Genomic DNA, 13,334 nt, shown 5'->3' on the forward strand with positions numbered 1-13,334 from the left:
GACCCCTGCTTTAGATGCATGGACTTGGTTGGGCTAGTTAAACAGTGGCTGAACCAGCCCCTGGTCCCACATTCCTCCCGTTTCCCCCTCCCTCTGCTTCCCTTTCTCTTCCACTGGTGTGGCTTGCTTGCATTCACACCTTGACTGCAAGTGTCTTGGGCTCTTGTCATGTTTTGTGAAGCAAGTACAGGGATGGTGCTGCACTGCAGAACTGCCTGTATACTCCAAGCAGAGGTGCTTAGACAAGAAATGGAGGCAGTAGTCGGGGAGGGAGCTACTCATTGGGACTGGGAAGGCAAAGTGACGGGCCTGAGCAGCTGTTGAGACTCTAGGCTAGTCCTTGTGATTTTGGATCTGCTGAAACCGGTTTTACATCTGATTTCCATTTGCAGAGTAAGGTGGAAAAGTGTGTGTGTGTGGGGGGGGGGAGTTCTGGCAAAAAGCTTTAGGAAAGCTGCCCCCTTATTGGAGTGGAAAGGCAGGCTATAAATATTTTAAGTAAATAATAAGTGGGAGAAGGAGTCACAGTTGTCTACTTCAGGCCTCCCTTTCACAAGTGTTGTGGAGCAGGGTGTGTGTGTGAAGGAATGCTAGAGATGCTATGCATTATCTTTGTGTGGTTGAGCATTTTTGGGGGATGGAACTGCTCACTGGGTTCATCCTGATGAGTCTTGCTGCTTCCTTTCTCACAGGGAGAAGTCTGCATCATTAGCAGCACTCACCCAGGTATTCTGGTCAATTATCTTCCTGCTTGGTGAGTGCCGCTGTTGCATGGAGAAAGACGAGTCGCCTTTTTCAGGATTGGTGCCCACCCCAAGAGCAAGGCCTTTTGGAGGCCTTTTGGAGGCCTCACAGATTGACCATGGGAAAGCAAGACTCACCTGGTCCTGATGCTGTTGAGACTGGGAGCCAAGGGGAATCCTGGGAAAGTACTGCTCAGGAGATCCTGACTGTGGACAAGACCAACTCAGGTGTACAGTGTTGGAGATTCAGGCAGCTCCGCTTCCAGGAGGCTGAGGGGCCCCGCAAGGCCTGCAGCCGACTCCACCACCTTTGCCGTCAATGGCTGAAGCCGGAGCAGCACACCAAGAACCAGATGCTGGACCTGGTGATCTTGGAGCAGTTCCTGACCATCCTGCCCCCGGAGGTGGCGAACTGGGTCAGGGAATGCAAACCAGAGACCTGTTCTCAAGCGGTGGCCTTGGCAGAAGGCTTCCTCCTAAGCCAGCCAAAGGAGAAGAAGCAGGAAGAATGGGTGAGACTATTTCCGTGAGCTGAGTATGTGTGCAGGAGATCCTGAACACGTCCCTCTAGTTGCCCAGCTTCTCTTCTCGAAGAGGGGATGTCTCACCCTTTTCCCTGCCTAGTTCCTTTTCTCACTCTCTGCTCCTTGGTGTCCTAATTGCTGTTTCACATATAGGGCCTGCAGACTGAAGTAGCCACTAAGCAGAGGCCGTTGTTTGGGTGGATCATGCAGGAAGGTGCTGCAGGAACCACCTCACTGGGTAAGACTAGCGGGGTCCGATCAGCTGGGTCTCCTTCTCTTGAGTGTACCTGAAATTAGATGTCTGCTTTGATGTTCTGCTTGATTCTGACAATCTTGATTCTTTTTCTTTTTTTTTAAGTTTATTTATTACAGAAGCACAGCAGGGAAATGGGATACACTTAGGGATAGGTCTACACAGGTTACACATCAGGATAATGGCCTTGGGTTACAGCATGCATTTAAAAATTTTTTTTTAAAACAACAGGTTATATAAAAAAGAAAAAACTTCTCGGTATAGATATTATCTCATTTATCATTATGATACTTAAATTAATCTAATCAATCAATAATATTGATCTAACATTATCTATCCAATCATAAAAAGACTTCCAATATCTTCTTGTTTTACCTAGATCTGTCTCTTTCATTCTTTCTGTTAATTCTCCCATCTTCAGACTGCCAGGTTCAAGTTTGGGATTAACATAAGTAGCTACCTCCCTTTTTCTTTTTCTGTGGATCTGAAGCAAAAAATAAGGTTCCCAACTTTCTATTGTTGAGAAATCTTGCATCATCTTTTTTAAATATGTGTTTCCTGTATACAAAATACATCAGCCTAAAATTGGTATAATTAGTGAAATATTCTTCTCCGCTTCTGTGGGGAATTCAGTCCATTACTATTTACAGATAAAAATTTCAATTGTTGTTCAGCCATTTTCACTTTGAGGTATTTTTTCTCTGTCTTGCTGCTTTTTTTGGATTTCTGTCTTGTTTTTATTTTCCTTCTTGTTCCTCCACAATATTGATTCTTTACTTCTACCAATCAACCTTACAAAGCTCATCTGAACCTAAACTGTGTGTATGTTTAACCTGGTATAACACCAGTAAGACCAGTACGCAGCCATTAAAAGGACATCATTGTTAGTTATTTGACCTGCACAGCTCACAAATCTTCAACTTTGAATTTTGAGAACTGGTGTCTTGCAAAGCTTATCTTTCATTGCAAAACCCAATCCTATGTATGGTTTGTGAAAAGAAAAGAAAAAGCAAAGATACTATCTAGGCAGTAACAGAACAGCCAGATTTTAGATTTGGTATTCTTTGCTAAGACATTTGCTAAGAAATTCTAAAGAAATAATTTTAAACAGAAGCAGCCCTACTAAAGCTAAATCCTACATATCAGTGATTTTCAGCCAGTGTGCCACAAGTGTCCACAGGTATGACGTGGGAGTTTGGTGAATATATTTATTTATCAAATAAATACCATTTATTAATAGGGTGATTGAGGGATGTGAACCCCTCACCAGCAGCATGGTGTGCCTTGTCGATTGTCGAAAGACTGATGGTGTGCCTTGACAATTTCAGTGCCTTGTCAGTGTGCCATGAACTGAAAGGTTGAAAATCACTGCTATACTTGCTTTTTTCATAACTTACTCATCATCTCACTTGTGTCACCCCATGATGGTAACTGACAGTGTCCCTGATTTTCCATGCATGAGGCATTTGGTAATTCTTCTCTTAAACTGAAGCGTTGGTTGTTTATTTTAATTTTTGGGATTCCATTGCTTCTGGAAAAGGAATACTGCTGAATTACAGGACTCGTAGGGGAAAAGGGACACACTTTATCCTTTTGGTTAAAATTTTACTTTTAAAAAATTTACCGGTTGTTGCATATTTATGAGTAAATCTGAGAGCCTCTATACAGAACTTTAGGGTGTTCTAAAGACTTCACATACACATGTGATTTGATCACATACGTTCCCTCTTGTAATGTATTTATCTGAGTACAAATTAGGGAATCCATGGATGGATTCTGTGTAGAGGAGATTTGTGGAAGGAAGTGAGTCAATTTTGAAAGAGACTTCCAGTGAACAACCTGCCAAAAGGCCCAGGAGGTTTTTAATGAGCAAAGAGGCATAAGAAGAGCCCCACTGGATCAGGCCAAAGGCCCATCTAGTCCAGCTTCCTGTTTCTCATAGTGGCCCACCAGAAGCCTCAGGGAGCAGTTCTGACCCAGCTCCAGAGGCCACTGCTGCAGTCCAGACCAGCACTCTGAGTCATGCCCAGGGCTCTACCTAGGGAGGAGCTTTCATTTTTGTCATTGTTGCATGCAACGGACTGAAACCCTAAAATCTGTATTTTGTGAATATTTGTATTGGTATACAGTGTCCGCCGCTTAACAATGGTTCACTTAATGATGGACTGCATGTATAACAGTGGTCGAAGCACAGTAAAGATGCTCTTAATGAGGAACTCGCAACTCCCATAGCCTGCAGCAGAGTGTCTGTTTTCACAAGAGAGAGGCTCTTAACGTAAAGACGATGCAATCTATCTCCAGTAGCCTGTGCAACCAGCTAGTGTCTGGCAGGGAGTGGCTGTTTACACAACAAAGGCAATAGGTTTGACTGAATGTTCACTTAATGACCTAATTGCATAACAACGGGGATTGGCAAACGTGTCCCTGTCATTAAGTGGCGCACACCTGTATTTGCATTTCTCCATTATTTGGATTAGTCAAATTTTGATAGCAAAATGTACAAGAAATGCAACACTTTTGTACAAGAAATGCAACACTTTTCACTCACATGTCTGTGCCTTGCAGGTGAGGCGATGATGCTGGCAGGACACGCAAGTTCATCCTTCCTTAGTGATGGAGTGGACTTAACTTCCATGCAACCAGCTCAGGTGAGGGGGACTCACTGGGAAGGAGGAGTGGAGGCTGTGAGGGTGACTCTGTTCCCTGCATGTCTCTCTGGCTTGAGAGAATCTGTCCCTGTCATAGCAGCTGACCTTGGACCCTTCCAGAGCATTCCCAGCCGCCTTGATTTTGCCGTCTTTTTTGGATTATGCGTAGAAGAAGGAGAACCCTGATGTTTTCCTCTTCCTGCTTCCAGGACCTGGTTTCCTTTGAGGAGGTGGCTGTGCATTTCACAGAGAAGGAGTGGGCACTGCTGGATCCAGGCCAAAAGGCCCTGCACTGGGAAGTCATGATGGAGAACTGTGGCCTTCTGGCCTCTCTGGGTAAGGCTCTTTTCCCCCCAGGCAACGGTCTCCAAACTGCAGACCGCTGTGTCCCAAAAAACCCCTCTGAGTCCCGAGCGACGCTTGCCATTCTGCCGTGTTGCTGCTTATTTTTCCAGCTGATCTGTGCAGCAGGACATCTGGACAGAAGCAGCTGCCCACAGCGCCCCTGCACACAGATTGGCTGGAAAAATAAGTGGCGACCCAGCTGAATGGTAAGCTCTGGTCATGGCGGGGGAGGCCTTTTTCCAAACCCCTCACACTTCTGGGTTTCACAGCAGCACACAAGAAGAGGCTTTTTCTTTTCTTTTTTTAAAAGCGCAGAGGCGGTGAACTCAAGCCAGTGTCAGGTGGTTTTCCAGATCAAGTCTCCCTTACCACATCCCCCATTTTTTATGGCTTCTGCTGTCTATCACTCTGCTACTGAAGCCTGCCTTGCAGTTCTTCTGCCATCGCTGGTATCTCTGCAACTCTTCCAACAAGCTATAAGGTTCCCTTTTTCTAGAATTATTTTTCATTCCCTCACTGCCTCTTGTCACTTCTAAAGCCTGAACCAAACTCCAGTCAGCGTCCTCAGTTCCTTTGTTCTTATTAATAATCCTTGATGCTTGAGATACTAGGGAGGTAGTTCCTGGGAAGCACCCAAGTCTTTTCCATTTGCTCATGCAGAACTGTACTTAACTGGGCTTATTTGAGGTTTTGTTTCTGCTCTCTTGTTTTTCCTTCCAACAGGTGAAGAAAGAGGGAGCAGGAAGGAGGAAGAGCCACGGTGGGGGTCCTTGGAAAGAGCCAGATGTTCAGAGAGAGAAGGGCAGGGGTGGAAAATGGACCTGGATCAGAAGAGCAAGGAATGGTCCTTTGCTTCTGCTAGTGTTGATGTCTGTGAAAGTGAAATTCCAGAGAAGCTGGCCAGGGGGCCTTTGTCCTCTGCTTCTCAGGCAGCTGGCTCTCAAGAGGCAGAAATTCAAGAGAAAAACAACAACAGAAAGAGAAAGAGTAAGTGTGACATTTGTGGGAAAAACGTTAGTAAATCGCACCTTAATGAACATAAGCGAGTCCACACAGGAGAGAAGCCGTATAGATGCTCGCAGTGTGGCAAGACCTTCAGCCGAAGCACACACCTGACCTCACACCAGAGGACCCACACTGAAGAGAAACCATATAGATGCCTGCAGTGTGGGAAGAATTTCAGGCACAAGAAAAACCTTACATCACATCAAAATATACACACCAGGGAGAAACCATGTAAATCATCAGAGGCTGGAACGTGCTTCGGTTCTGGCAAAAGCCTTGCTTCACAGCCCAGAATCCACACAGATGACAAGCCGTATAAATGCACAGCATGTGGAAAAGGTTTCAGAGGCAGTTCAGACCTTCGGTCCCATCAACGAATCCACACAGGGGAGAAACCATATGCTTGTTCGCTGTGTGGAAAGAGCTTCAGTCACAGCGTCAGCCTTGCCTCCCATCAAATAATTCACACCGGTGAGAAGCCCTTTAAATGCTCTGAGTGTGGAAAGAGCTTCACTCGCAACACTGGCCTCACTTTGCATCAGCGGATCCACACAGGGGAGAAACCGTACGCCTGTTCGTTGTGTGGAAAGAGCTTCACTCACAGCAAAAGCTATACTATCCATCAGTACGTGCACTCAGGAGAGAAGCCCTATACGTGCTCAGAGTGCGGGAAAAGTTTCAGAGGGAGTTCTTACCTTAGGTCACACCAAAGAATTCACACGGGGGAGAAACCGTATACCTGCTCGGTGTGTGGTAAGAGCTTCCGGTGGAGCACAAACTTCAGTGAACATAAAAAAATCCACACAGAGGAGAATCTTCTGAGTGCAAGAAACGCCTGGATTGTGGGAGGAAGTCCAGGCAGACCACAGCCCTTCATGACACAGGGTCCCTACCCAGGGGAGAACGGGTAGCTATAGAGCTTTTCTGTGCTAATCACCTGAGAATCCATCCTGGGGGGGAAAGACATAGGACATTTTGTCAGTGTGTGACAGAAACTTCTGTCTGCACAAAAAGTGCAGAAACTGAGGATACAGGAACACAGATATGGGGGGGGGGTGCCTGTATCTACACTCAGTGCAGTGAAAAGCAGATGGCTGCCCAGGTAGGGCTGGTTGTCAAAAGGGAGGTGGCCGCCCCTTGAAGCCCCAGCAAGGCTCCCCCCCTCCATCCAGTGGCAGCATCCAGCTCTTTCACCCCTTTGCTGGCTCCATCACACCTCCCGCTCTGCTCCACCCAAGGATGTGAGGTGTGCCTCAGCTCATTCGAGAAACATCACTTAGCCCTCAAAGGACATCAACTAGTTCTGGAAAACGTGCTGGTCGTGAGCAAGCCAGGCTGCAGGAGATGGTTGCTTAACTGTCATAAAATATAAATGGGTTTATACAGGATATTCTATGCTAGGTCCATCTTCTCCAAGAGGATCTCTTGGGTCAAAAGAAGCTGCAGAAAAAGGATGGCTGGGAGGTTGCTCAAAATGGAGATATTTGCTGAACACAGAGGTCTCAAGTGTTCAAAATGACTGATAATCTCACTTCCCTCTAAGGAGAGATGGTGTAAATCAGTGGTTCCCAAACTTTTTCAGCTGGTGGCTCCCTTGACCTACTTGGCCATGGCTATAGGGCTACAATCCTGTACATTCAGTGGTGGGTTTTTGCGCCTCCTGCTGGTTTTTGTGGCTTGCCGGGAAGCCACGGCTCAGAGTTTGGGAACCACTGCTGTAAGTCAACCAAGCCTCATAATAATATTACATTTGGTTGCTGGAAATCCTAAGGGCATCTTTGAACCTTCCCATGCCTTGAGATGTGTGCAAGAATTTTTACCAAATGGTATTGTCTTGTTCTGTTACTCTTATATTTAACATTCCTGAGATTTAAAAACACCAAACCATCTTCGACAAGTTGTCCTTTCAGTGACTGGGGGGTGTTATGAGATTTGAAAATGCGTTTGCAGAATCTGCCCCTGTGAGGCATATCCAAGAGGGTGTCATCAGTTGGGAGTTGTCCTGTGCTTTATCGGTGGCCTTAAGAATTACACAAATATTTGTGAAAGAGAAACAGGTGGTCTGAATAGAAAGTGTGGCCGAAGAGCCTTGCTGGATTCCACCCCCCCCACCACCACTTTCTCATGCTGTAGCTGGTTTCTACATAGCTCTGTATTTAAGAATAGGAAACAAGATGTGCAATTTCTGTGTTAGGAAGACCCGAGACATGGAATATCAGCGGAGAATAAGGAAGCTGGAGCTTCAGGATGTTTTGATTCATGGCACAGCCATTGTACCATCTGCTTCATGAGGAAGCTATAATTCAAATTTAGGAACATATTGCTTATTTTATTGGGGGGGGGGCTGTATATCCATTCCCAAGGAGTGGGCTCCCTGTCTCATTCTCTGTGGAAGACCTTGGGATGCCTCCCCTCAAGCTGATGATCTGTGCTGGGTGGCTGAAACAAAGGCCTTCTACTGGGTTGGGCCATTGGGGTCGGTATTGTCTCTGCCAGAGGCTCCCAACATTGCAGGGCCCTTGGGGAGCACAGGAGTTCTGAGAAAGGGACGGTAGATGCTACTGCAAAATAGTCACGTAAGGGGTGAGGCCAGGGACAAAACAGCTATCAGGCAGGCAGGCAGCTTCCCCTTGTGATCACACCTGCCCCTTCCTTCCATCTGCTCTCCCTGGCCCCTACCACCACTGTCTCCTGCCTTGGCTCAGCAGATGCCTGTTTCAGGGGGGTGGGAGTGGAAGAGGGAGGCAGTCTGTACTGCTCTCCATGCTTCCTTTTTCACAATGTAAACCAGAGAGGGCAGCGTGGGGGTGGGGTGACGAGGGCAGCAGTGGTGGGCAAGCAGGCACCATCAGAAGTCTCTGGGGCAGACGTGTTGTGGACACCACTGAGGGACTCCTGGTGTCTGCTGACTGCGGGGCTCTCAGGTTTCAAACGTGGATCTTCCCCCAGCCCTACCTGGGGATGCTGCCAAGTGCAGTAGCATCTTTCCTTCTTGGGCTTTGCAAATGTTTTCATTTTATAGAGGTTTCTTTTCTGAGGATTTGTGTCCTTCACTTAATTGAATGACTGGAGTGTTGCATTTTTTTCCTACGTCCATATGCATAACCAGTTTCTATCACTTGTAGCAACGTTCCAGAATTTGTGGGTTGTGTTGTTAAAACCGCTGAAAGTAATTCCTACTGCCTCAGCCTTTCTTGGTGCCCCAAATGCATCACTTGTGACAGGTGCGATGCTACATCTGTAAACCTGCAGGAAACAGTCAACCCTACTGCCCCATTCCAAGGGCCATCAATGGTGTTGACCAAACTATGTTTGAATTAAGCCCACAATTAAAAAGCTGAGAGAGGCATCATTTCTAGCAGACCCTGTTAATTCTCTTATAGACAATCCTGTGCATGTGCATGTGCGGCGGCAGTGAAGAAGGCCAATTCTATGCTTGGGATCATTAGGAAGGGTATTGAGAACAAAACGGCTAGTATTATAATGCCGTTGTACAAATCTATGGTAAGGCCACACCTGGAGTATTGTGTCCAGTTCTGGTCGCCGCATCTCAAAAAAGACATAGTGGAAATGGGAAAGGTGCAAAAGAAAGCGACTAAGATGTTTACGGGGCTGGGACACCTTCCTTATGAGGAAAGGCTATGGCGTTTGGGCCTCTTCAGCCTAGAAAAGAGGCGTAGGAATTGGTTCCGAGGCAGACGCTGACATGCTGGGGAAGGGGGAAAAGGTCTCTTCAGCCTAGAAAAGAGGCGCCTGAGGGGTGACATGATTGAGGGGTGACATGATTGAGGGATGCAAGGGAGGGCACCAGGATGAGGTCTCTTGTTTATCAGATGTGCTCCCTGGGGCATTTGGTGGGCCGCTGTGAGATACAGGAAGCTGGACTAGATGGGCCTATGGCCTGATCCAGTGGGTCTGTTCTTATGTTCTTAACTACAATTCCCAGGAAGCCTTGCAGGTCTCTTGTTATCTGGTGTGCTCCTTGGGGCATTTGGTGGGCCGCTGTGAGATACAGGAAGCCGGACTAGATGGGCCTATGGCCTGATCCAGTGGGTCTGTTCTTATGTTCTTAACTACAATTCCCAGGAAGCCTTGCAGGTCTCTTGTTATCTGGTGCGCTTCTTGGGGCATTTGGTGGGCTGCTGTGAGATACAGGAAGTCGGACTAGATGGGCCTATGGCCTGATCCAGTGGGGCTGTTCTTAGAAGTAAGTCACAGTGAGTCCTCCCAGGTGTGATCAGGATTGCAGCCTAAAAGTCAGGGGCTTCTCAGGGAACATGTCTGTTTCTCAGCAAGTGGATCAGTGCTTTTCAACAGACATTTCCATCTGCTCAAGCCGTGGAATTCAACTTTTCTTGGGCCATGACCCCAATATATACAAATAAGGTATGAGACTGGGGACCCTACTATCAATCCTGACCCCCTCCCAGGGCCCTATCCACCCACCCCATCCCTGTTGCCACCCACTCCCAACCCGTTACACCCTCCCAGCTCTGTTCACTGTAATCAAATATTCTTACTGGAGAGATGAGAAAAAGTTGCCATGAAGCCTGGCCCCTAGTGAAACTTTCAGCACAATTGCTAAGAACCTGAGCAGAACTGAGATACAGTCTCCGGGCACCTGAAGGGGCACACTGCACACCTCCCCCTTTCCCCGGTAGTGCTCTAGTCCAGTGGTCTTCAGACTTTTTCATTCCTGTAAGTTGCCATGACCCCATTGGGGTCCCAAACCCAAGGTTGAAGAACACCGTGCTAAGAAGCAGCAAGTGCAGATTATTCTAAGAGAAGAATGTAGGCCTGTTAAAAGATGTTTGGTGTGTTCGCTTGGTCATGTTGTGAGAATGGATGATGGCCGGATCCCAAAGGAACTCCTCTATGGAGAACTCGTGCAGGGAAAGCGCCCTACAGGTAGACCACAGTTGCGATACAAGGACATCTGCAAGAGGGATCTGAAGGCCTTAGGAGTGGATCTCAACAAGTGGGAAACCCTAGCCTCTGAGCGGCCCGCTTGGAGGCAGGCTGTGCAGCATGGCCTTTCCCAGTTTGAAGAGACACTTGGCCAACAGGCTGAGGCTAAGAGGCAAAGAAGGAAGGCCCATAGCCAGGGAGACAGACCAGGGACAGACTGCACTTGCGCCCAGTGTGGAGGGGATTGTTACTCCCGAATCGGCCTTTTCAGCCACACTAGACGCTGTTCCAGAACCACCATTCAGAGCACGATACCAGAGTCTTTCGAGACTGAAGGTTGCCAACTACTAGGTCATTAGGGCTCTGCAGAGATACCTCAACATTCTGCTGTGTTCACTGCAAGAGGCTATCGGTCAACCTGCCAACGTTTATTTCTCCAGGTTATTCATTTATTTCAAAGATTTCTAGCCTGTGTTTTTCTCTCCTGTTCAGGAGGTGCTCAAGGGAGTTAATATAATTTTGAAACTTAAAAAAAATGCAATGATAAAATGGCAACATAAAAGCAAAAAACAAATGGAAATGAAGTACCCTCCCTCTTTTAAACCCACCCTGATGTCCCTCTCCCCCTCCCAAATATTGCCACATGACTTCTGGTAAACTCCAGCAAGTATTGCCTGTTTTTGAGCAATTATCCTTTTGGTGCTTCTCCTCCACAGAACACGTCCTGAGTCCACCCCTCTTACCAAACCTGCCTCTGAGGTCCATAAGATTTGGTGGCTTAAAAGTCTGACCCCCACAAGCTGCCCCAGCTGGGTTCTCTCCCCAGCCCACAAGTCACTCGGCCTGGTTCCTTTGCACGAGTCTGTAATAGGGGCCTCCCCGGCTCATCAGCTCAGCATGCGTCCCCTCTTCGACAACCCTCCCGCCTTCCAGCACCACGATCCTGTCCGCGGACTCCACGGTCTGCATGTGATGGGCGATCAGCAGCACTGCCCGGGTCCTGCAGTCCATCACCAGCTTCTGGACCTGTGGAAGAAATGGAGAACCACATTCAGCTGCTGCAAAATTGGGCCAAGCATTATGGTGCCTTCTGCAGGTCCCTACCTTGTTCTCACTTGTGCTCACCTGTTTCTGCCTTCAGATTCTGCTCAATCACAGAGAACTGAACTGGCACAGATCCCTGTGCAAACCTTCAAGGAAGGCAACCAGCACTGTTAGGTGAAAATCCTCCCTTTTGCCTTTTAGCTTTTAGCTTTTTTTAGCAGGGGGAGAGTAACTGGCCCACCTCACCCCAGCACTGTCTGTTCTAGTGGCTGTCTGCTGGTATTCATTTGCATCTTTTTAGATTGTGAGCCCTTTTGGGACAGGGAGCCATTTAGTTATTTGATTTTTCTCTGTAAACTGCTTTGTGAACTTTTAGTTGAAAAGCGGTATATAAATACTGTTAATAATAATTAATTAATAATGTTAAAAAATTTTCTTTCTTTATATCTGGTTATACTATTATGGACTATAATATCATGCAAGTTAAAACTGTTCTCCCAACATACAGGCCACATTTCCAGGACTTTGGTCAAGCCACAAGCTCAGTTAGTTTACACAACCACCCCCTCCCCCCATAGTCACACATTATGGGAGAAATTCTTGTGTCTTAATCCAATCACCTTTAAGCCTCTTCTACATTACTGTGTGCAAACTTGAACTGCCTTTCATGATTTTAGTATTCTCTGATTCATTGTATTGTACCTACATCCTGGGGATTGTACCTACAGATTCCTGGGGAAAGCCCTACCCAGGTGCACTCCTCACCCACCATCACATCATCCAGCACACTAAGCAGGTCTCTCCTGTTTTCATCTCTCCACATTGCTCAGTTCTTTGATTGCTACAAAGACAGGTGCTGGAGCTAAAGCACGGCTGGAGGTGCAGCTTCCTAAACTCACATCTTCCGAGGTTGGCTATAGGGGCTGCTCACACCTGCCTTGCACACAACAGCGCACCAATGCTGGCGTTCTGGGTTTCAAAGTAAAAGCACCCTGTTTTTAGAACCTCACTTAGGGGTGTGTGTGTGTGTGTGTGTGTGTGTGTGTGTGTGTGTGTGTGTGTGTGTGAGAGAGAGAGAGAGAGAGAGAGAGAGATTTGGAGAACATAAACAGTGGGTGGAAAAGGGATTTTCAGCACCTCCTGATACTTCCCAGCCTTCAATTTCCTTCTCAAAGCTGTTTTACCTCTTTTTAAAACAGTGTTGAGACTCTTCCATGTATACTTGCACTTAACTGTGGAGTTAACCTCACCTTTTCATGAAGGAAAGGAACTCCACACTTACTCAGAAGGACATGTTGTTTTTTTAACTTCACAAGTTCCAGAAACGAGCTGAGCACTGAGAATCACCTCACCGCCACACACCTCTGGACAAACATTTCCTGTGTTCCAGCAAAGTGCTGGATTCCTACCCCCACCCCACACTCAATACTCACAGCAGCCTCGCTCTCCACATCCAGGGCGCTTGTGGCTTCATCCAGGACCAAGACCTTTGGGTTCCGGACCAGAGCGCGGGCAATGGCCAGGCGCTGCTTCTGCCCGACAGACAGCTGGCCTCCCTTCTCCCCCACATCTGCAGGAGACAGGACAGGTGAGGACTAGCCAGAGTCAGTGTGTCCTAAAGCCTTTGTACTGATCTGTGGCAGCCAGAAGGGGAGGGGTTAAACAGTAGCATAGCTACAAGGGGGTGATGCAATAAGTATTGCAGGCGTCACAATGCACATTCTGGGCAGCTGGCTCCAACAGCAAGTGGGAGGGGCTGGTTACTCGGTACATTGCAGTGCATGCAATACTTGCCATTCAGCCCCCTGTAGCTACGCTACTGGGGGTGAGAGTCAAGCAGCTTAGAGATCAGGAGGAAGGTGAA

General features: G+C 47.4%; 2 protein-coding genes across 2 annotated transcripts in view; one reads left to right on the forward strand and one right to left on the reverse strand.

Annotated features, from left to right (window-relative positions):
* Positions 1 to 6,530, forward strand: part of LOC136639188 (zinc finger protein 721-like) — a 117,059-nt gene extending 110,529 nt beyond the window's left edge. The window contains exons 9-10 of the mRNA XM_066613192.1: positions 5,531 to 5,749; positions 5,822 to 6,530. Coding sequence (XP_066469289.1) covers positions 5,531 to 5,749; positions 5,822 to 6,429 — 827 coding nt within the window. The 3' untranslated portion in view covers positions 6,430 to 6,530. The remainder of the gene's footprint in view (positions 1 to 5,530; positions 5,750 to 5,821) is intronic.
* Positions 6,531 to 11,178: 4,648 nt separating this feature from the next.
* Positions 11,179 to 13,334, reverse strand: part of LOC136639189 (ATP-dependent translocase ABCB1-like) — a 38,069-nt gene continuing 35,913 nt past the window's right edge. Inside the window, exons 23-24 of the mRNA XM_066613194.1 lie at positions 12,904 to 13,040; positions 11,179 to 11,452 (exon numbers count right to left, since the gene is read on the reverse strand). Coding sequence (XP_066469291.1) covers positions 11,261 to 11,452; positions 12,904 to 13,040 — 329 coding nt within the window. The 3' untranslated portion in view covers positions 11,179 to 11,260. The remainder of the gene's footprint in view (positions 11,453 to 12,903; positions 13,041 to 13,334) is intronic.

Source organism: Tiliqua scincoides, chromosome 2 (assembly GCF_035046505.1).
Source record: "Tiliqua scincoides isolate rTilSci1 chromosome 2, rTilSci1.hap2, whole genome shotgun sequence".
NCBI lineage: Eukaryota > Metazoa > Chordata > Lepidosauria > Squamata > Scincidae > Tiliqua > Tiliqua scincoides.